Consider the following 20,972-nt stretch of genomic DNA (forward strand, 5'->3'; position numbering starts at 1 on the left):
TTTTATTTCATTCACACAGGTTATCCCATTGAGACACAAGCTCTCATTTTCACCACAGAGTTACAGACAGACAACACAACAATAAAGGAAATGTGTAAAAACGTCAAGTGAATAAATGGATTAAAATACTAGCAGGTTCCACATGGACTCTAAAGGAATTAAAAAATGTCTGCGCACTGACCTGCCACAGGAAATAAAGAGCCAACATGATCTGCATCGGAGCCGACCACAGCATGTTGAGGAACGTGGTGAGGTCCATGAACCTCTGAGCGTCCACCGACATCAGGTTGACCACCTCGCCCACTGTGCTGGAGCGCTTGGCCGAGTTTGTGATCACCAGCGCCTGCAGGAGAAAACCACAACAACCGGACTCAACACTGGAGGTTTTAATTCTGTCGTACACACACACACACACACACACCGGGCGGTGAGGGATTCCGCGCGTACCTTCCTGTAGATGGCGCCGATGATGGCGGTGCGTACGTTCATGCCGGTGACGAAGCAGTACTGGAAGTGGTGGTGGAGGATGAGCGTCTGCAGGAACGCCGTGAAGAACATGAGGAAGGCCAGAGAGTATCCCCACCAGTCAGGGACGCCTTTCTGTTTGGTGAAGGCGATCAGCATCCTGGAAGAAATCACACAAAAAACCACATCCATCAGACACGTGTAGAATAGAGCTGCATTTGTAATCTGTCGATGATTTTCACGGTTCATCGTTTGGTCCATAAAATGTGGAAAAATGTTGAACATGATGTCAAATGTCTTGCTTTTTTAGTTTTTAATGATTTCTTTGTTTTATGGAGCAAAGAAACTAGAAATTGTTCACATTTCAGAAATCTTGTTTTAATTATGAAAAAGGCTTCAGACCAATTCATCGATTATCAAAATAGTTGACGATTAATTTGGTAATCCATTAATAATCGATTCATCGAGTAATTGTTTCAGCTCTAGTGTAGAATAATATCATCTGTTGTCCCTGAGCAGGTCAACAATGAAAAACTAAATTAATTCACACAGGAAAAAAGTTAATAAATTAGCACAATTTTCATAAAAAAAATAAACAAACATTTTTAAAAGTAAACTTTCAAACTTTCTTTTAAACTTAGCCAATTTTTTAACAATATTTTAATCAACTTGTGTTTATTTTCATTTTATTGTTCTTTTTTTTTCTTTTGCATTTTATTGTACGACTCCTTTTTATATGAAGATACTATTATTATTATAATATTCATTAATATACAGAAATTCTAACTCTGTATGTTCTTTAGAAAGCAAATATCTATTCAACCACACGGAATGATGTGATTATTCTCCTTCATATTCTTGTATTATACTATTATTTGAAACACAGTCATGTACTTTACAAGACAATAAATAAATACACTAAATACATTAAAAGTCAAAAAGTTACAGATGAGAAAATGAGAGGAAAAAATATCAAATATGGTCAAATTCAAATGCATTAATTTGAATTAATCAAATGCAAAGACAGGGTGCGCTACACGGTTGTTTTTTTAGTCTGGATTCATTAGGAGAATTAAAGGGAAAAATATTTACATCATATGTTTGCATTCTGAAGAAAGCCGGCAGACATTTTGCATAAAACACAGCTAACCAAAGCAGCATGCAAAACATAAACAAACCAAAAAATGCAAAATAACACAGGATCTGAGAAGAACTCTTGTTTTTTTCTTACCTGAGCAGCTGAGGGTTGACAAAGGTGATGCAGTCCTGCAGGAGCTTGAAGCCGGAGCCGATCAGGAAGTAAGGGCCAAAGGTTTTGATGAGTGCGCGCAGGAAAGACGGCTGGCGGGGAGCAGCTTTCTGACTGGACAGCAGCACCTCCGTTTCCACCGGCCTCACGCAGCCGTCTACTGCGATGCGGTTGGGGGTGATGGAGGAGGACGGCGGGGGCTTGTAGTACAGTGCCTGGCTCGGCGGACTCGCTTCGCTGTGGACGGAGGAGATTTTTTATTTTGAGATGTTTATAAAGTGTCATATGGCGCTTAAGTTGATTCATTTATCAAAATGACATGTACAGCTCTAGGAGTGAGCTCCCAAACAAAAGAAAGTCGAGGGCATCACTGACCAAGAGAACAAAAAGAACTTCACACATAATTCACCTCGTCATGAATAAGAGCAGCAGCAGCAGATTACATCAGCGTCCATCAGTGAAAGGCCTTCACGGAGGCCCTTGTGTGTGTATTTTACCGGCAGCTGGTGAAGTAAACTGGGGAGAGGCTGGGATTTATGTCTGCACTTTTTACGGCCGTACGAGCTGTAAATCCTCATGATTTACATGAATGAGTTGCAGAAGTGATGTGGGACGAGGAGAGAGAGTGGACTGTAGATCAGAGTTCCAGAGAGACCCGAACATCTCATATCTCGACTTCAAAGAAAACCACGGCCCTCTGAGGTCTTAGAGAAGCATTTCTTTGATTCAGGGTCATTGACAGAGGCTATATCATCATAATCCTAATGTTTAGACATCTATATTTTAATGCTACTCACTCAACTCCATTTCAGTTTAAGACAAAAATTCGACATAAATTCTTTAAAACATCCCGTGGCTGTCACCGGAAACTGCAAAACTAGCTTATGCATTGTAGATTTTGTATCGCTGGACATGAAACTTAGCCAAACACAGATAAAACGTAGATAAAATATGGACTGCCCTCTAGTGGCTGGCTTTCATACACATTAGCAAACTAAAAAGGTTCAAGTTTATTAACCTAAAGCCCCGTGGTATACTTCCGTACACATGCCGCGTATGCTGCAGGCAGTGCGCCCAGCATATCCCGGACCCTGGTATACTCGCACGTCAGGTAGTACCTGTAGTATCCCACTTTACCATCAGGTAAAGTACAAGTACAAGTCTGGATGCAGGGAATAGGACCCATTCCTACCAAAGAAGAAGAAGAAGAGAGCGATGCTACAGCTCCTTTGGGCACGTATGTTTCGAGCAGCTCACAGCTCGGTGAGTGGGGCTTAATACTCAGTTTAGTTCAAGCATGCGTCCCCTAAAGTGCTTGGCTACACACATATGACAGAATCAGTGTCATATGCACGCTGCGCGTTGGTCCGTACACTGTGTGTGGAAGTATACCAGGGCCTTCAGTAGTTGGCAAAGAACAACTAGCAAACGAATGACAATGTCGCTGTGCAGCAGTTGGATATTTAGTTAGCTTGTTCAAAGAAAACAGAGAGCTAATCTTAATAATTACTGCTGTTAGCATGTTGTTAGCTCATGATTGCATATGCTAAATGTGTCCATTTGCTTAGAGGTATGTGTGGAAGTGGCTCAGGTTGTGAGATAATGTGCGAGAAATTCTCTTGAAAATCTTTCATGAGACGAGTGAAACCACACACAAGAGTCAGATTCCAGCAGTCAGTGAGCTAACTGGTGGCTGCAGGAAAAGTGCGGTGGTATTCGGCTTTAAAAAAAACAAACCAAAACAGGTTCTTTTCAGGAACTAATTCTGCTTCGTCATATCATTTTACAGACTGTTCTCACCGTAAGAAGCTCAATGAATCTCTGGCAGAAACACTGAGTCCCAGAGGGAGGAAGCGGCCTGACGAAGGGCAGAGGTCAGCGCATTTGACATGAGTGTGTGTATGTGTGTGTTAGTGGGTTTGAAAGTTACCGTCCAAAAAATTGTCCAAATTTGAACCTTTTTTCCCCTGACTTTTAACTTCTGTTTCACGTGTAAAAAACATCCTTTTTTTTGCATTTGCTACATTTGATTTGAGCATGAAATTAAAATTCAGTATGAAAAACAACCATTTTGTGTGTTTTTGAATAAGACTATAAAACAAATAATGAAATAACAACAACCCTTTTTTTAAAAATTCGATTTTAGATGTTTCGCTTTGGTGATTTTATAGCAGAAAAAGTGGTTTATTCCTAGTTTCGGGGGCGATATACTGGTGAACACCACACACTGGTAGTTTTTCATACCACTCAAGACTGATATATATAAAACAGAACAAAAAACTCACAGAAGGACAATTTTCACTGCAGCACCGCCAAAAAATATGCTAAGGTCTTAGTTGAAGAAGTAACTGTGCACGTTTTTCTATATTTGTAAGAACCAAAAAACTATATAAAATCTATGAAGTGACGACATTTTGGCTGGTTTTCACCTTAAAATGAGGACTTTTTGAGGATTAAGACTTGGTTTTAAGGTTAAAAATTTGGTTTAATTTAAGGATTAGGGTAAGAGGCTCAGGAATGCATTATATCTGAGTGTCCTCACAAAGATATCTGTACAAACGTGTGTGTGTGTGTGTGTGTGTGTGTGTTCCCTCAGTTCCCTTCAGTTATCGGAGCTTCCAGAAAAACATCATAGTCATCGTTGAAAAAACAACAAAACCACACACACGTGCAGAGAGAAGCCCTGCCCACTAAGACAACATCCTCTCCACTCTGTTCTGACAAGGAAGTGAAAGACACGGACATTTGACAAAGACAGGATTTAAACTTGGACTCATAGAAACTAAAGAGGGAGGAAAATGTTGTTTTACTTGTTTCGGAATTCTCGTTCCGTGAGGTTTATATGCAAAACTAGAGGCTTGGATTCTGTCGAACAAACTTAAGTTTTCTTCTTCTACATTCTGTCCACCGGCTCAAATATGAATAATAACTGTCGTAATATTCCACGTGTACAGGCTGAGTGAGAGTTCAGAGTTCGTACGAATCGTGCAAACATGATTCACACATAAAACAAATATTGATGCAGCAGCACAAGATTTAGAAGCAAAGTGGAATAGAAGACAAGTAAGAATGGAGATTTAAAGAATATAGAATAAAAATAAAGAGTGAAAAGCATGAAATCGGCATTCATTTTGCGACTTTGATATTTGATGTGAATTGTTCTGGGTCACAGTGAATGTGGACAACGGTAAACCAATAATCAGGCAATTATTTAAAGGGGACATATTATACCCTATTTCCCCCATTAAAATAGTTCCCTGGTGTCCTAATGAACATGTCAGTGACATGCTTTGGTCAAAATACCATAAGGATGAAGCATCATAGCAGTTCAATAACCCTGCTAAACCCGCCCCTTTCAGAACGCTCGGCTTTCATGCATGGTCCCTTTATATGCAAATGAGACACAGGCAAACACACACCCACTTCTTCCAGGGGGTTTCTGATTTGTCCTCTTTACAGCGCTTTACAGCTCTATTCGTCTCCTCCTCCCTCCACTAGTTCTCTGACAATATCAACATGGCAGCGTGCGCAGAAAACAGCGAGAGTGCCGTCACAGGAAGAGACGTCCTACATAAGGATGGAGCCGAACACTGTCCAACTGTAAATCAGTTAAAAACACTTAGGGACAGCACCACTGATCCACCGCTGATCGCTGCATAAACAGCTGCTGTATGTGACTGTATCAGACTGAGTCTGTGCTCCGGTCATGGAGGACGTACTGAACAAATATTTTTAATTAGGATGTGTCAGAATGGTCAGTTATGACCTCTATGTGACCTTTTCTTAACAATGTGTGTGTTTGTACGTCGCTGACTAAATACTGATGTGAAGTGGTGCGAACACACGAACACGCGTTTGCTGACTTTATCCGGCACATTAGCTTCATATATAAAATCCTCTGTAAAACACTGTGCTCCACTGTGCAGCCACCAACAGCACACTTGTCCCTCCGTGTTGACATAATACCGCTCTTCCTCCCTCGCCTGCACTCTCGCAGGGACAAGGTGGAGCTAAGGTGGAGCTCTCCAAGTAAACCTTTCGTGGTGAAATGCACATGCTGCCGTCATAAGCGCAGGAAATTCAACATGGAGTGTTTTATCGCCTATACTTACACAAAGGGGGACCATGAAAACATGACTGAGTATTCTTTTTCCACACTTTGGCGACTGGTAGGGCCTCCAGAGTCCCAAATATAAGTATTAAAATGGTTAAAAAGTTGATTTTGCATAATATGTCCCCTTGAAAATATTTAGCAAAAATTTGACTATTTTTATTTAAAAATGTGAATATATTATTTTTTAAATGTGATATCTTTATGTGAAATGTTTTTATTTAAAAATGTGAATATTATTTTTTTTTTATTGAAAATGTGAATATTTTTTGGTTTAAGGATGAAAAAGCACTTTTGAGTGACGTTGTTTGAAATTTGGGGGAAAAAGTCGCCCAACTCTTCTCTCGAACTCTTGTGCTGCTGTATCAATGTGAATTTCAATAAAAAAGGTGCACCTTATTTCATCTTATCTTATTGATAAATATTGGCAGACAGTCAAAAGAAAGTAAAAAGAAGTAAAAGTGTATCAATAACCAGCTCTCTGTTCTTATTCCACTCTTACTGTGACAGAAAAAGAGGCTTTTATTCTGAAACAGTTTTTTGTTTTCTTACCACTTGGCCTTGGCCTGTTCCTTCTCCCACTCCCGCAGCAGTTTGGGGACCATCACTTTGGAGCTGTCGCGCTTGTTCAGAGACCACAGGTCTTTGGCTTCCAGAGGCATCCTGTAGCCTTTGATGGCCATTCTGAGAAAAAGAGAGACTTTAAACCAATCTGCTACAGGAAGCGTGCAGTTACAGCAAACAAAAATCCTCTATCTGCCTCCCTCTTAAATCTGTTTATGTTTTCATTTTCATTCACTGGATGAAATTTGATTTTTTAAACTCAATAAGAATTGCTTTCCACAGAGAGAGACTCCGCCGAGCTTCCTGGGTTTCCCCTCATCATCATCGTTGTGTTCTCGTCGGATCGGATTCCACCGGATATTAGCGTGATCTATTTTACAGTGTGTGTGTGTGAGTGTGTGTGTGGGAGGAGATATCGGCTTACGGTGCAAAGACTGAAAGAAGAAGAAGATGCTATGGACGAAAAATACCAGAATACGGTTGCTCCGAGGCATGAGCTGTCAATCATGTCGAACGTGTTCACACGAGTTTTCTGTCATTAAAGAACCTGAAAATCCTCCTGATTTAAGGGCATCACATTGCCAAGTTTAGATCATGATTTAAGTGATTAATCGTCAAATATAAATGCATAATACAGGTTTTTTTCAATAATTAAATCATGTTTTTTTTCAATCAATTTCTTAGCTTCTTAAATGTGCATATTCTCTGGTGTCTTTGCTCCATTTAAACAAAGAAATCATTTAAACTGAATCAAACAACAAATCCATTATTAATGGAGAAAATGATCAGCAGATCATTTCATAATTTCAGCTCTACAAAAAGTGATTGTTTTTGGTTCATGTGTTCATTTATGAAAAAAATGAACACGTGTTCATTTACGAAAAAAACACCTTCATTTTGTTTTGTTTTTTTGTTTGTTATTTTAACACCGAGTGCACATTTGAATTTTGGGTTTTGAATCATGTCTTGATCAGTTGTTTGCACACTTAATTTCAATTGTATCTACAATATTGTACATAGATTTAAATTTTTTTTGGAGTATAAATTCACTTAAAGACACTTTTTATTTTATTTTATTATTATTTCTTAACAGAGAAACGCTTTTACGTCAACCTCGTTTTGAGATATGGAGTATTAGGGGCCACATGTCAACAAATAAATAAACAAACAACATAAATAAATCTGAATTTTTCAGATTACAGCGAGAATTCTGCCTTTTTTGGGATTCATCTCAATATTATATATATATCCTCTTCCATTCTTATTTACTTGTATTTATTCATTAATTTTATGTCAAAAACAAACTATACTTTAAGATAAGATAAGCCTTTATGTTATCATATTAACTTGTAATATGTAATAAAAGGCTTATTCTAACATCACAAAAAACAACAAATTCTAATTTAGAGCAATTATACGCCTTCACAGACATACTTAGGAGTGGTATATATATATAAAAAATTTACATATTGAACATTTAAACCACAGCAGAAGAAGCAAAGTCATTTATCATATATAAGAAAAGCCCAAATATGACATTTCTTCTTCTTCTCCTAATTGTCTATAAATGACATATCCTCATTTGACAATGACGACGTGTGAATTTACCTTGTGAACCACCAAAATGTGAGGGTGGAGAGAAAACCCGCTGTGGACTCAGGACAGGGATTCTGAGCAGGGGGGGGAAGTAGGACAGAGAGGTTAAACGAGGATAAGAGAGGGTCATACGGTTGACTGTTCTCTGTGCATGAATGAATGAATGAGTGAGTGAGTGTTTTAACGAACACGGAGAAGAAGCCGGAGCACAATCTCTCAGACACACTTCCACACTCACGGGGTCTGTGACGACACTGGAGAAGAGAGGAGGCTTCTCGTTGAAGCAGCAGAGGATCAGCTCGCACACCGTCAGCGCAAAGTAGACGTAGAACGTGGTGAAGCGCAGCTTGTCGGTCACTTCGCTCTGAAACGGCACAACACAAATAAATACTGTATTAGGATCACGACACTTCAGCCTAATCATTTGTGTTACAGCAGAATTTGACCATATTTATAGCCTTCATTTAACATTAAAAAAGCCAAAGAAATTACTCTCACTCTCACTTCTTTTAGAAGCACAAACATCTCAAAAGAAATCTTTTCATGAGTCCAGAGAAATAGCTTTATGTGCAGCTTTATATCCACATCATCGCCTATATATAGACTAAGAATAACTATTCTGTCTAAGCCATATCTCCCAGCTTTACAGAAATAGCACCATTCCTCTTCTCTGCAGTGCAGATGTCCACCTCCACCTCTCCAGGTTGTCTTCCACCTGTCCCCTACTCTCACTACAGATCTGCAAACAACATAATCTACAGAGACCCCTGTCTGACCACATCTGTCAGCCTGTCCATCACTCAATGCAAACAAGAAGGGGATCTCAACTGCACACCTCACTACTGTCTCCCACACCTTGGTCGACATCAAATTCAAGGACTTTTCAATGAATCTCCAGGACCAATTCCCTCAAATTCAAGGACTGAATGTGCCGACACAGTTTGAGATGTGTAGGACAACTTGTAAGAGCTTGTCTTCATCCATGATGGCGTCCACTTTTATTGATTCGCAGCACGCTCTGCATCTGTACAAGGGAACGTCCTTGGGATCTTGGTCAAGGTCAGACTTTTGTCATTCATCTTTGGTGAGACAGAGATCTGGGAATTTTCATTTCCCAGGCATCACATCGTCATTTGCTAAACTTGACTTGCTCATTGTTCTGCACGGAATCTCACGTCAACGGCAGAGAGACAGTGGACAGTGTCCACAACACCACTAGTAATTAGTACTTTTAGTCAGTAGGTGGCGTCGTGACAAACGACAGAGACATTTACCTAAACATCAACAAGAAAAATCAAGCACCTTCTATGACCCTGTCTATTTAGGGCGATTTCCAAAAACTTTCAAGGGCCTCGAACTGTTTCAGGGATTTCAAGGACCCTGCATGCATGTCCCACACCACCCTCACATATACAAATCAATATTGTTAAAGCCAGCCTCGACTACAACGAAATGAAACCCCATCCGTATTCACGTAGCACCCGACTGAATTAATCCCTCCCATTTATTAAGAGTTCTAATCAGATTCCTCATAAAAAGATTTAAGCAGTAGAAATGTTTAATAGGTCACTAATCTCTTAAGAAATGGGGGATTTATTTGGGAGTCGAGTAATTCCAGTGGATTTCAGTAATCAGCTGTGTTGTTTATCACTACACATGTGACTGTGTTTCCTCTGCTCGTCCGGCAGAAGAAAACCCCGACGGTGTTATCGCTGTTATCTCGCTGCAACACAGGCTCAGATGAGTGACTGCAGGGATAAAGGTGACATGACTGTGTTTTAAACAAGTCCATTCATGCAACACTGGGAACACCCCCCCCCCCACTAGGGCTGTCACTATTTTCCAAGAATCAAGTTCAAACTCATCTATAATGGTCATTACGAATGAATTATGAGCTATGATTACGACCTTATTGCAGGTCAAATTTATATACCCGGCGGATTGATGTCATGCCACTGGATACCAAAACAGTCAAGGGGACAAGCAATGTTTTCCACCGACATTTCCAGGGACTTTTATGACTGGGAACTTATTTACCTGTGGAAAAGAATTCCCGGTAATCTGTGTGGTTAGCGTTTCCACCGCACTTCAAAGTTCTAGAAAACGACACTTGGTCCTCCTCAGCAAATACGATCGAAAGAGCCTAGACCGTTTGAGCAGGAGCTAATTATGGCTCCCATACGTCATGAAAACATATTTTTAGACCCGACTAAAAAAGATCCTGAAACCATTTTCAGTCTTTACTCCACAGCTGGAATGTTTCTAACGTATATATAATGTATGAAGAAGGAGAATCTCTGTATTTACCTGACAAGGTCTATGTTTGTGTGTGTGTGTGTGTGTGTGTGTGTGTGTGTGTACATGCACTCACCTGGCTGGACGCCTGCAGGATCTTGGAGCGGAAAGGCACGATGGCACACAGCACAGACAGGAACCAGAAGATGAAGAGGATCCCTGAGGACTGAACCCCGCGTAACCTCTCGTACTGGATCAGAAACGTGGCCAGCAGCTGAGAGAGAGGGAGGGAGAGGGAGGGAGGGAGATATCAGGGGAGATTCTGAGTTAGATTAGCCGAGACAGACTCACTGAGGGCATGCGAGGTAAACCGTGGTCTGACTGGGTCAGTCTTTCATTCTCAATGTTCCTCCTTCAAACACTGCTGGCTGCCGCTCAGCTTTTATGGCTTTTCCGTGTCCTGACACAACCTCCAGCTCTCGCTTATTAAAGCACTCTGCTCTAAAAAGGAGCGTTTCTGCCTCGTTATTGCCCCGTTAAAGCTGCTGCAACAACAACTAATCGATTCAGTGAGGAAAATCATCAACGGATTCATCAAACTGCCGGGACATAATGACACTGAGCTCTTGTCATTTGAAGGATTTGGTTTAATTTATCCCGATAAATAATCTGCACTGTAACGCAAAAAAAACAGTGTTTTCATGAAACGGGTCATAAAAAGGCAAAAATGCATCATTTGTAATATATAAAACTGACAAAATACAGACAGTAAGAGTTAGTAGATACTATTTTTCCCACAATGCACTCCAAAAAAAGAACTATAGATGAAGATGTCAGTGAAACAGCCTCCCAACAATCCAAAACCTAGTTTTAAATCCAAGAAGACGTGGTGTTTCATTTTCCTCTTCTTTGTGAAGTTTGACCGATATCTGAAACCAAACGTGTTCGTCTGGAATTGATTTCTCACACACACACACGCTACTACTCAGCTGATGTAAAGGAGCTGTGCAATAAAAAACGACTGCACTCATCATTTTTTTTCAGGAACACTGTAGTTGTAACACAAGTACTTGTGAAAGTGTGTGTGTGTGTGTGTGTGTGTGTGTGTGAGAGACTGGGTCATGTGATCATGTGATGCACTCATCGGTGCAAAGGAACGTCTGACTGAGCTCAAAGTGAGCGAAACCACTTCCTCACAAAAACATACTTATCGTTGCGTCTCTGGCGATTCCCACGCCTACCGTATAGTATTTATTCATTTATTTATTTGAATTAGGACAATGCATATTCATCAACATGTCAGCATAGAGCAATGACGTAAATATGCCGGAGTTAGCACAATAGCTAATTTTCATCCGTTGTCCTAAGGCAGGTTAGTACAGTAGACATTCAACAGGACATGATACAAAAGAATAGAAGTAAACCATGGACACAGACCATAGACAAGTTACATGTAAATTAAGATTAAGACTTTGGGGCCCAAGAGAAAGAAAAAAAAAGTGAATCATCTAACTGTGAGTGCATGTCCGGTTAGTTTTCAACCATTGTTTCAGTGCAATTTTAAACGTTGAATAGGTGTCACAGTTTCTGATATGGGCTGGTAGCCTGTTCCATGACTGTGTGCCTCTGATAGAACCCACCGTTTGGCCAAATTTAGTCCTGTGCCTTTGTACGTTGCAGTCCCCTCTGGTCATAGTGCTGTACAGTATCTGTCCGATATTGGTTCTCAGTATCGGTATTGGTCAAATTCACTGGATCGTAAATATCGGACGGATAAAAATGTAAAATCTGATACAATGCAAAACAGATGTAAATAAGCAACAGCATTTTAGCTGAGTCATTGAACAGATATCGGGAGATACTCATTATATAACATTAAGAAGACCCTTAGTTTTGAAGTGTGTTGGTTTGTAAATGTGTGAGTGTGAATCACTCCTTCCTGAAAAAGGAAGTGTTGCTCTCCGACAACTTTTCCCAATCTAAACAAAGGCTCTTATCTCCACTTCACGTCTGTTGGTCATTGAGGGGAAGCGTGAATGTGGGACAGTCAGTCAGACGCTCGCAGGGCTATTCTCACACGTCGCCTGCTGACGTTTCAGGTGGTTTTGGCTCTGGAAACTTGAATAAAACCTACTTAACTCTACAGTAGAAGCACAAATGTGTGGCTGTGGTCTACATGGACACATGAAAACCTTCTTCTCGGGAGGTGAAGTGTTTATGGACGGACGTTCTTACTCACTCACCATAGTCATGCCGAGAACCAGCGGGGTGATAAAGTAGATGGGCGGCTGGCTGTTCCCCTGCCGCAGTTCGTGGAACGTGTAGAAGAGATCTGCCCAACACACGATCCATAACAACAGGCCGAACACCTGAGAGCAGAAAAGAACACACACACACACACAAGACATATTAGAAGAGTATATGGTGAATTAGCCATAAATCATTATCAAACCTGAGTGACTCATATCAGACGTGGAGGTGACATTTACAGCTCATGTCAATCTACGCTTGTATAGTTTAGGAGAAGTTAGAAATTACCTAGTAGATTGCATGGTTGCATGCATTTGTATTTAAGTTACATCAAATTGTGATATTTTGCTTTTTTTTTTCATCACCGGCATTGAGTTTATAACAAATTACGGAATTTTGCACTTGATTCATGTGGCAAAGTCACTAAATTGACCTTTTTCATCGATTTGATGTTTAGTTTGAACATTATTTTATTGGAAAGTTCAATATAGAAAATACTGTGTCTAATTGCACTTCAGTGCAGACGTAGCATGTAGATCAGTGGTTACAAGCACTGGCTTTTGTATTATTTGTTATAACTAAACAGTTATACTTTACAAGATGGAGGAAAAAAATTAAATTGGCCAAAAAAAAAAATCAGCATCAACTGTCCTGATTTCTACAAATTGACATCAACCATCAAAAAACCCATATCAGTCGACCGTGGTGTAACACAAAGCTCAATGCTGGGCCCACTTTTTTTATTATTTTAAGTAACAACACCGTCAAAATATAATGTTATGACTTTTTCTAGCATTTAACGCAGGACCATGGAGACCAAAACCTGGTCCTGATGAGGCAGAACCTAATTTCTGGGGAACTGGTGAAGTTTAGGACTAAGATCTGAATTGTGGTCAGGTTAGGGTTAAGGTTAGAGTAAGTGTAGTCATGGAAACCAGACTCTGTGTGTGTGTGTGTAGTCTACTTCTCACCGTTTTGAACCTGTTCAAAATGGACATCATGATGTATCCTTTGTTGTTCCTCTTGAGATAGAAGAGGTAGATGGGGGTCACGACCCACAGGAAGATGCAGGGCAGCCATGCCAGGACGGACAGCTGGAAACACTGGGGCAGGTCAGGCCGGTCTGTGTGGAGCGTCTCATTTGCTACCTGCACACACACGGCAACAGGACTTCAGTGTGCACACCAAAAACTTCATATCAGACGAGTGCAAACTCTGTAATCTCAACCCCTCCCACAAAGTAAATCAAGACTGTCTCACACACACACACACTACCTGAACAGCGCAGGCACGTGTCAGCCAACACCACTCGCACAAACACACACATTACAAATTCATTACACCAGATGTTTCCCTTTACCTGCAATCTGTAAACACTCAAAAACACTGAGTGTAAATGTCTCTTTACACCCCAGAGGAGTGGGGTGTAAAACCCAGTTCTACACATTGTTAGAAGCTCGGCCGACAACATTATCTGTACAAACATACTGTAACTTAAAACTCTACGTTCACTGGGTCAGGTCCTTAGAACACAGATCATTTAAGATGCTTTTATCCATTGCTATGTTTAAACATGTATACAGAGGCTATAAGACTATATGTGCAAAATATGAGTGTCTTCTCCCATTGGTATTTTCCATTATAAAACAATGTGAAAACTAATAACAACTGAGTTTTAGTCTTATCCACGCGGAAACAGAACTTGCGATCTTTTTCTTTGTCATTTTTCCAAGAATTGTTTCAAGAAATGTCGCGTTATAAGTACCTTTAACTGATTTAAACTACAGTTAAGACATTGTTTGCTTTGTGTCAGACGTCGCACAGTCAGTGGCCGGCGGTCTGTCGACATCGCAACGCCAGGTACAAAAGCTAATTGTGAAGCAAAGAAAATGTGCATCGACTGCCCTGATTTGTAAAAATCGGCATCAGTCATAGAAAAACCCATATCGGTTGACCGTGGCGTACCACAAAGCTCAATACTCAATACCACTTTTTCAAAAAAAATTAAGAAATAACACCAACAAAATATAACGTTACGACTTTTTCTGGTATAAACGCTGACCTTGTCAGGACCGTGGAGACCCAAACCTGGTCTACACGACTTGCTTGGAACGGGTACTAAAAAGTACCAGGTACAATAGCTAATTGTAAAGGAAAGAAAAACAAGTAGGGTCGAGCCGTGCTGAGTTATGCTGGAACTGTGTAGTGGAAAAGTGCCAAGAGTATGAAACTGTTGGGGCTGGTTATTTTGGTACTATTCCTAAAGTAAACGCAAAAAAATACGTACTGTACTGTAACAAACCGAACCGTTCCACTGGGTGGAAACACGGCTGTAGCCCCACTTACACGTCTCATTTTCTAGAGTCACGACCCAGGGTTTGGGAATGACCGCTTTAGCATGATGAAAACAGTCGGATTCATTTATTTTCCCTTCTGGGGGAACAATAACTGACCACTGGCAGGGTTATCAGCAGGAGCAAGATAAAGACGATTGGCAGCACTGAGGTGCGGCCCCTGACTCTGTGGTTATTGTGCTCCGCTGGACAAACACGTTTGAAGGCCCACCCACTGATAGAATCAAGATAAACACAGCTGCCAGTCTCCAGCCGCTCTCCACACATCACCACTCCCATCTGCCCGAGCACGTGTACGGCTCAGCATGTGTGTGAGAGTGGACTGGGATTAAGAGGGTGAGGGAGTAAGTGCTCACGCTGCTGTGTGTGAAGTTGAGATGTTCTTTGTCAAACGGGTGTTTTCATTACTCATCTCGACAGCACGTTTTATTCTACAGCAACTTGAGCAAACACCCGACATGTGTTTTCAGTCTGCTATCACAGAAAAAAAACTACACAAGCTCTTAACAATGACTCAGCAGGAAAGTGAATAAACACTTGAGATGTAAACACATGCATTTGCGAGGCTCTCTGCGACCGGTATAACAGTTTTCAGGACATAAATTGAGTCTGGATGATTTTTTTTTTTCGCAGCAGCTGGAAGTTGTCAGCTTCAGACGCATGTGTTACAACAGCGGCGGGAGAATGTCTCTGAAACACTCGGTCTGAGTTTGGACTACAGGAACCGACACACTTTCTCACTGTGAAACATCCTGAGCTCTTCCTGCTTTATTCTCACCACGGAGTGCATGTGAGACTTTGGACGAAGCCTCCATTGTTTGAAAAGTGACGCCAAAAGGAGTGGGACGGAAGCAGATGTAGTAGAACTCCGTTTTAATCAAAGTCTACAGGAAAAATGAGCTTCTACTTCTCACTCCAACATTTGTAAAGCAGGTGAAGTCTATAAATACCAAAATGCCGGCCAAATCCAAGATTTTGTTTTGCAACTGGAAGACACTGTCTATTTTTATAGATGGTCTACTCACCCTATTCCTATGATTCGTAAATTATGGGTTTGACACACGTTTTCCATGGTAACTGGATGCTAATCGCCAAGCATGACTGTGAAATTTAACTCGTGGGAACATTAACCTGTTACACCTCAAGAGAGATGATGTCACCATTCACTGCCACCTTCTACACAGTTAATGTTTTACTGTGAAATCAACTATGATCAGGGCAAGAGTACAATAATTTAAGTTTTGGAGTCATTGAGATGGTAAAAAGTCTAGTTGCGGGGAGAGTGGGGGGCTGTCTCCACTGCCCCCTACTGTCTGTTATTGGAAAACCAGCGTTGGAAGATCAGGGCCACTGACCCGGAGTCCTCAGAATCAGGAGGAACCACAAATTGCCCCGTTATAAACCGGCAATAAGACCAAGCGACGTTGTTGGGGGAAGCAAAGAAGAGGAAACGACTTTTCTGACCAAGCGAGGGGGCCACACACGAGTAGGGTGAGTAGTGGCCAAACTGAAAAATACAGAAGGGTGTAGAACGGCATGGACATAAACATGAGTTTTTACAAAAAGAGTGATAGAAGAAGATAAAGAATAAAGATAAAGAAGAGATAAGAGATAATGAAGAGATAAAGCGTTGGAAAAATGGGTACTCCTAAACTGTAGGGGGAGCTCTGTAGGGGGAAAAAAGGACTCACTGTTATTTTAACAATGCTAGACAGCTTTACGGTGTACAATTATCACATTAGAACACGGCAATGCAATGTTGTCTATCTTTATAGGATCGCCTGCTTTTTCAGTGATCCGCAAACAATATCTTTTAGTAGAGTACAAACTGTTGCAGCCACCACTGTTTTTTTAACAACAAAGAACTGATGCCCCCTGCTTCTGCTCTGGAAGTTCCATGAGTGAGAGATAAGGTGACTCTAAATTATTATTATTTGTTTAATTTCTACAAATATATATATACACATATACTGTATACATACAGTATTTCTGGCTTTCCACCAAGTACCACCAGAGGAAGCTTGCGTACCGCTGGTGGTACATGTACCACAGTCTGAGAACCGTGGTCTCGTCGGACAGGCGAGAGCACCTCCTGCAAACATTTGGATTCGAACATACGGAACATACAGGAGAGTATTTGTCTTGGCTATTTCCATTCAATGTTTCCGCATGTGTGTGTATGTTTACATCAAGATCTGTGCTGGGAAGAGTTTGCATTGCAAATGTGTGCACAACTAACACACCCTTCATTGTAAAATTGATCCTGCCACAGGTCAGTGTGAGCAGCAGGTTACACACACACATGTCCCCTTTGAGTCCATTTACTCAAGACCATTTGTACGCAAGGCATTTTCTTTCTTGTGCTCACATTCTTCACATTCACTCTTATCTTGGTTGAAAGAGGCAGTGGATTTGATAAAGGCTCCGCTGCCGCTTTCACATTCACACAAGACTAAAGGCAGAGATTATAGTAAATATTTACTATGAATGGAGTAAAAGGGTTGTAATTATCACCATTGTGATGGATGACTGACGGAAATGACAACCCTGTTGTGTGTGTGTGTGTGTGTTTGTGCGCTCTTGGGGTGAAGTGCAACTAATGATTGGTTTCATAACTATGTATTATCTTTCTGGGTAAAATCAATGAGTTGTTTTGTGAGAAAATGTTGAAATATTATCGATCAGTGTTTTCAAATGTCAAGTTTTGTCCCAAAAAAACAAACAAATGTATTCAGTTTTAATGAGTTCTTTGTTACGTGGAGCAAAGAAAACCAGGAAATATTCATATTTAAGAAGCTGAAACATGGGAGAGCTTGTTTTAATTGTTGTTTAAAATGTTCCACCATTTTATCTCGTTGACTCAACTTTCACTTTAATACAGGTCCGGGTACTTAATATCAAGTTATCATGAGCTATTTCTGTCTGAATTCATTTATAGATTCATTATGTTTTTTTCATTGTGAAATGTAAAGGGATCCATATAAAGTACTCACAGGAAAAGTAAATAAGTTCTCTGCTGTCGTAATGTGGACGCCTGGCGTCGCAAAGAGCCATCCGTTTCCATCAGGAGGTGGTGGAGACCAAAAACGGAATTAAAACAGTCAAAAGATTGACAGTTTTTATAGGAAATTAAACATGATTCATATTTAGAGTCTATTACATAAAAGATAGGGAATTGTAAGATTTTTACTGCTGTAGATAAATAGACAACTTACTATTGTACAAAGACAAAGAATAATGTTGTTTTAAAGAAGGTTAAATGTATACATTTCTCATGAAAACTGCTTGTATCCCTGTAGTGTTTGGATATTAAATTACTCGAACAGACACTTCCTGACCGGACTAGACACTCACTGGCCCTCCAGGATAATTTGAGTTTGAGGCCCCCTAAGTTAAAACAACACAATTACAAAAATGCACAAGGCTGCACTATCGCATGTACATGTTATACAACGCTTTTGACCTGGTATTTACAGTATACATAACCCCACAAGCTGACTTTAGAGAGAACTAAATTGCAGAAATTCGTCTTGTACAATAGCTCATCGGATACAGAAGATGTTTTTTTTTTTTTTAACTGTACACAGGTCAGAACCAGAGGCGTGAAAGGCTCTCATCACACACAGGAATTCTTTCTACCATTTCACAGACTTTCAGAGCACTACATCACACTTTACTTGAAACCCGAAACCTGAAACTGGAACAAAAGGTGAGATGAAAAGGGTTTGAGATGCTTTGTGATAACAACCTGGCGGCGGCAGAGACGCAGGGATTACTTCACTTCACAGGGAGCGTGACACAGAAATATTATACATTTTCAATATATAAAGTAATCAGAGTTCTAAATAAAATCCAACATTAACAGGGTGAACATTTATATTCCGTTGTGGGACAAGCAGCATTACAGGCCGGGCAAGAGTCACACAATGTTATTTTTACTAAAATTAAAATTATATATACGTTAAATTTAAGCTAACCAACAATGTCACAGCTTCGATGCCTTGAAAAATGTTGGATTCTGTGGATCTACAAGCGACAATTCACAAAATACACTCTCAAAAGTCAGTGAATCCACACTCCTGACCAATCAGTGGTTGGCAGTCGATTGATTCCACATTTTAGAGTAGAGTGAGATGTTTTCAAACGTCAACTTTTGTCCAAAAAACAACAAATGTATTCAGTTTTAATGATGAGCAAAGAATCCAGGAACTATTCACATTTAAGCAGCTGAAACATCAGAGAGCTTGTTTCAATTGTTCAAAAGGGTTAAAATAACTGTTTATCTTATGAAAATGTTTCCCGTTTTATCTCGTTGACTCAATTTTCACTTCCCAAACTTATGGGTCGTGGTCCCGGCAAGTTATTATGAGCTACTTCTGTCTGTATTTGTAATTTATAGATTAATTTGACATCATATATATGTTTTATTATTGTGAACTGTATAGGCGTCCATAGAAAGTACTCAAAGCAAACGAAAATAAATTCTATACCGTCGTGATGTGAACATATAGTATCACAAAGAGCCACCCGTTTCCATCAGGAGGTGGTGGAGACCAAAAACCATCAAAAGGAGACTTGAACCAACTTACACTCCTGGTGGTTTTTAAAATGTGATTTTTGTGTCGGACGTCACACTCAGAACTCTTTCCAGTGACGATGTCACATTTTAGAGTAGATTTGAGTCGTTGTGCTAGAATGTGCTAGAAAAGAACCATTAATTTTTCAGGAAACCACTGAAAACACTACAACAACAAAAACATAATGATGTACTCTATGCTGCGCGTGTTTGCCGTCACTCAACAAGCTCAGAAACGTCGAGCAGGTGCTGCGTTGCGAGGGCGACAGTCCACACAGACGTTTTTTTTTTAGAGGCTTTAGAGAAGGACTTGCAGGAGAGTGACCATCTGTTCTCTGTTAGACCAGCGTACAAACGAAGGGTCGACAACAATTTAGACTGCAGAAGGACAGGAATCGCTGCTGGCCATGTTTGCTTTAACTCCAACATGGAAAACATTAGCCACGTTATTGATGAATCTGCGTTCTTTTAATAGATTCCAAGGAATGGCCAAATTCTAACATGAAGATTATCGTTGATCGTTATCGGAGGAATGACCTTTTTTTTTTTTAAACGTTACAGGAGAACAAGCAGGAAGTGGCGGAGACAACACAAACACTGAAAAATAAATCACGGACCTGCCATGAAGGAATTATACACAAGTGTGAGACGTTTACAGGAATTCAGCTCGTTCTGTTAATCTTTTATGGAGAGCGAGTTGGTTTCCAGAGTCTGCAGTTCAACAACACAACTCCAGACAATCTAAATGAAAATGAAACTTTTACCACAATTATTTTTGTGTTAGCAGTTTTTGTTCAGTTTAGGAAGTTGAAATTGCAGTTGGGGGATTTTCTTGACTAGAAGGACTGAGTTACCATCCAAGTAAGACCAGAACTGTACACACAACCATATATTACATAATTAATAACTACTAAATGAATGAACATCTTATTGAATAACATCTTATATGAATATCTTATTTCACCTGAAATGTTCTTCTGTGGCAGTGAACAGAATTTCTTTGGTTATTTACATTTTTTGGAACATTATTAAGTAGTTGTAGTAGTTTCACTTTCATGTGCTAAACTTAGTTGCCTCGACTCGCCTTTGGCGTAGACTGAGGCGATGTTTATCGGTGGCGCAACGTAAAGCAGAAGCCACACTGTGAGACTTACACAACATTTAAGTACAAAGAAATGACTTGTGCCTCGGATTTGTTATTTATGGCAGGAAAAGGTACGGTATAACTGTACATGTATCTCAGTCAAAGAGAACACACCCTAGCAAACAAACACTGAACTGAACTTTCCCACTAGAAACAATTAATCATCACGAGACTGACAACTTCATCTTTTTCAGTTTCTGTTCGGCTCCAAGTGAAGAAGACAAACGATTCCCGACTTATACAACATGACATTAGTCTGTCAGACTCTGTTTGTGTCTCTCACCACAGCTGTAATCCAGGCTAAATCCCCCAGACTAAATTACTGCGATACATATATATACACACACATATACATATATATATATATATACATATATATATATATATATATAGATAGATATAGATATATACATATACATATACATATA

General features: G+C 40.1%; 1 protein-coding gene and 1 long non-coding RNA gene across 4 annotated transcripts in view; one reads left to right on the plus strand and one right to left on the minus strand.

The window, feature by feature from the left end:
• The window catches only part of abcc3 (ATP-binding cassette, sub-family C (CFTR/MRP), member 3), a 44,412-nt gene that overhangs the window by 18,118 nt on the left and 5,322 nt on the right, over window positions 1-20,972 (minus strand). For all 3 annotated transcript variants that reach the window (XM_044013528.1, XM_044013529.1, XM_044013530.1), the window contains exons 2-10: window positions 13,442-13,618; window positions 12,464-12,589; window positions 10,357-10,494; window positions 8,224-8,349; window positions 7,998-8,059; window positions 6,378-6,509; window positions 1,697-1,951; window positions 448-625; window positions 182-343 (exon numbers count right to left, since the gene is read on the minus strand). In XM_044013528.1, the coding sequence (XP_043869463.1) occupies window positions 182-343; window positions 448-625; window positions 1,697-1,951; window positions 6,378-6,509; window positions 7,998-8,059; window positions 8,224-8,349; window positions 10,357-10,494; window positions 12,464-12,589; window positions 13,442-13,618 (1,356 nt within the window). The remainder of the gene's footprint in view (window positions 1-181; window positions 344-447; window positions 626-1,696; window positions 1,952-6,377; window positions 6,510-7,997; window positions 8,060-8,223; window positions 8,350-10,356; window positions 10,495-12,463; window positions 12,590-13,441; window positions 13,619-20,972) is intronic.
• On the plus strand, window positions 15,223-20,513 carry LOC122759051. Its single transcript, XR_006358226.1, has 3 exons — window positions 15,223-16,315; window positions 18,412-18,533; window positions 19,962-20,513. It is a non-coding gene; the product is annotated as an uncharacterized LOC122759051 (long non-coding RNA).

The sequence above is a fragment of the Solea senegalensis genome, linkage group LG18, assembly GCF_019176455.1.
Source record: "Solea senegalensis isolate Sse05_10M linkage group LG18, IFAPA_SoseM_1, whole genome shotgun sequence".
Classification (NCBI taxonomy): Eukaryota; Metazoa; Chordata; class Actinopteri; order Pleuronectiformes; family Soleidae; genus Solea; species Solea senegalensis.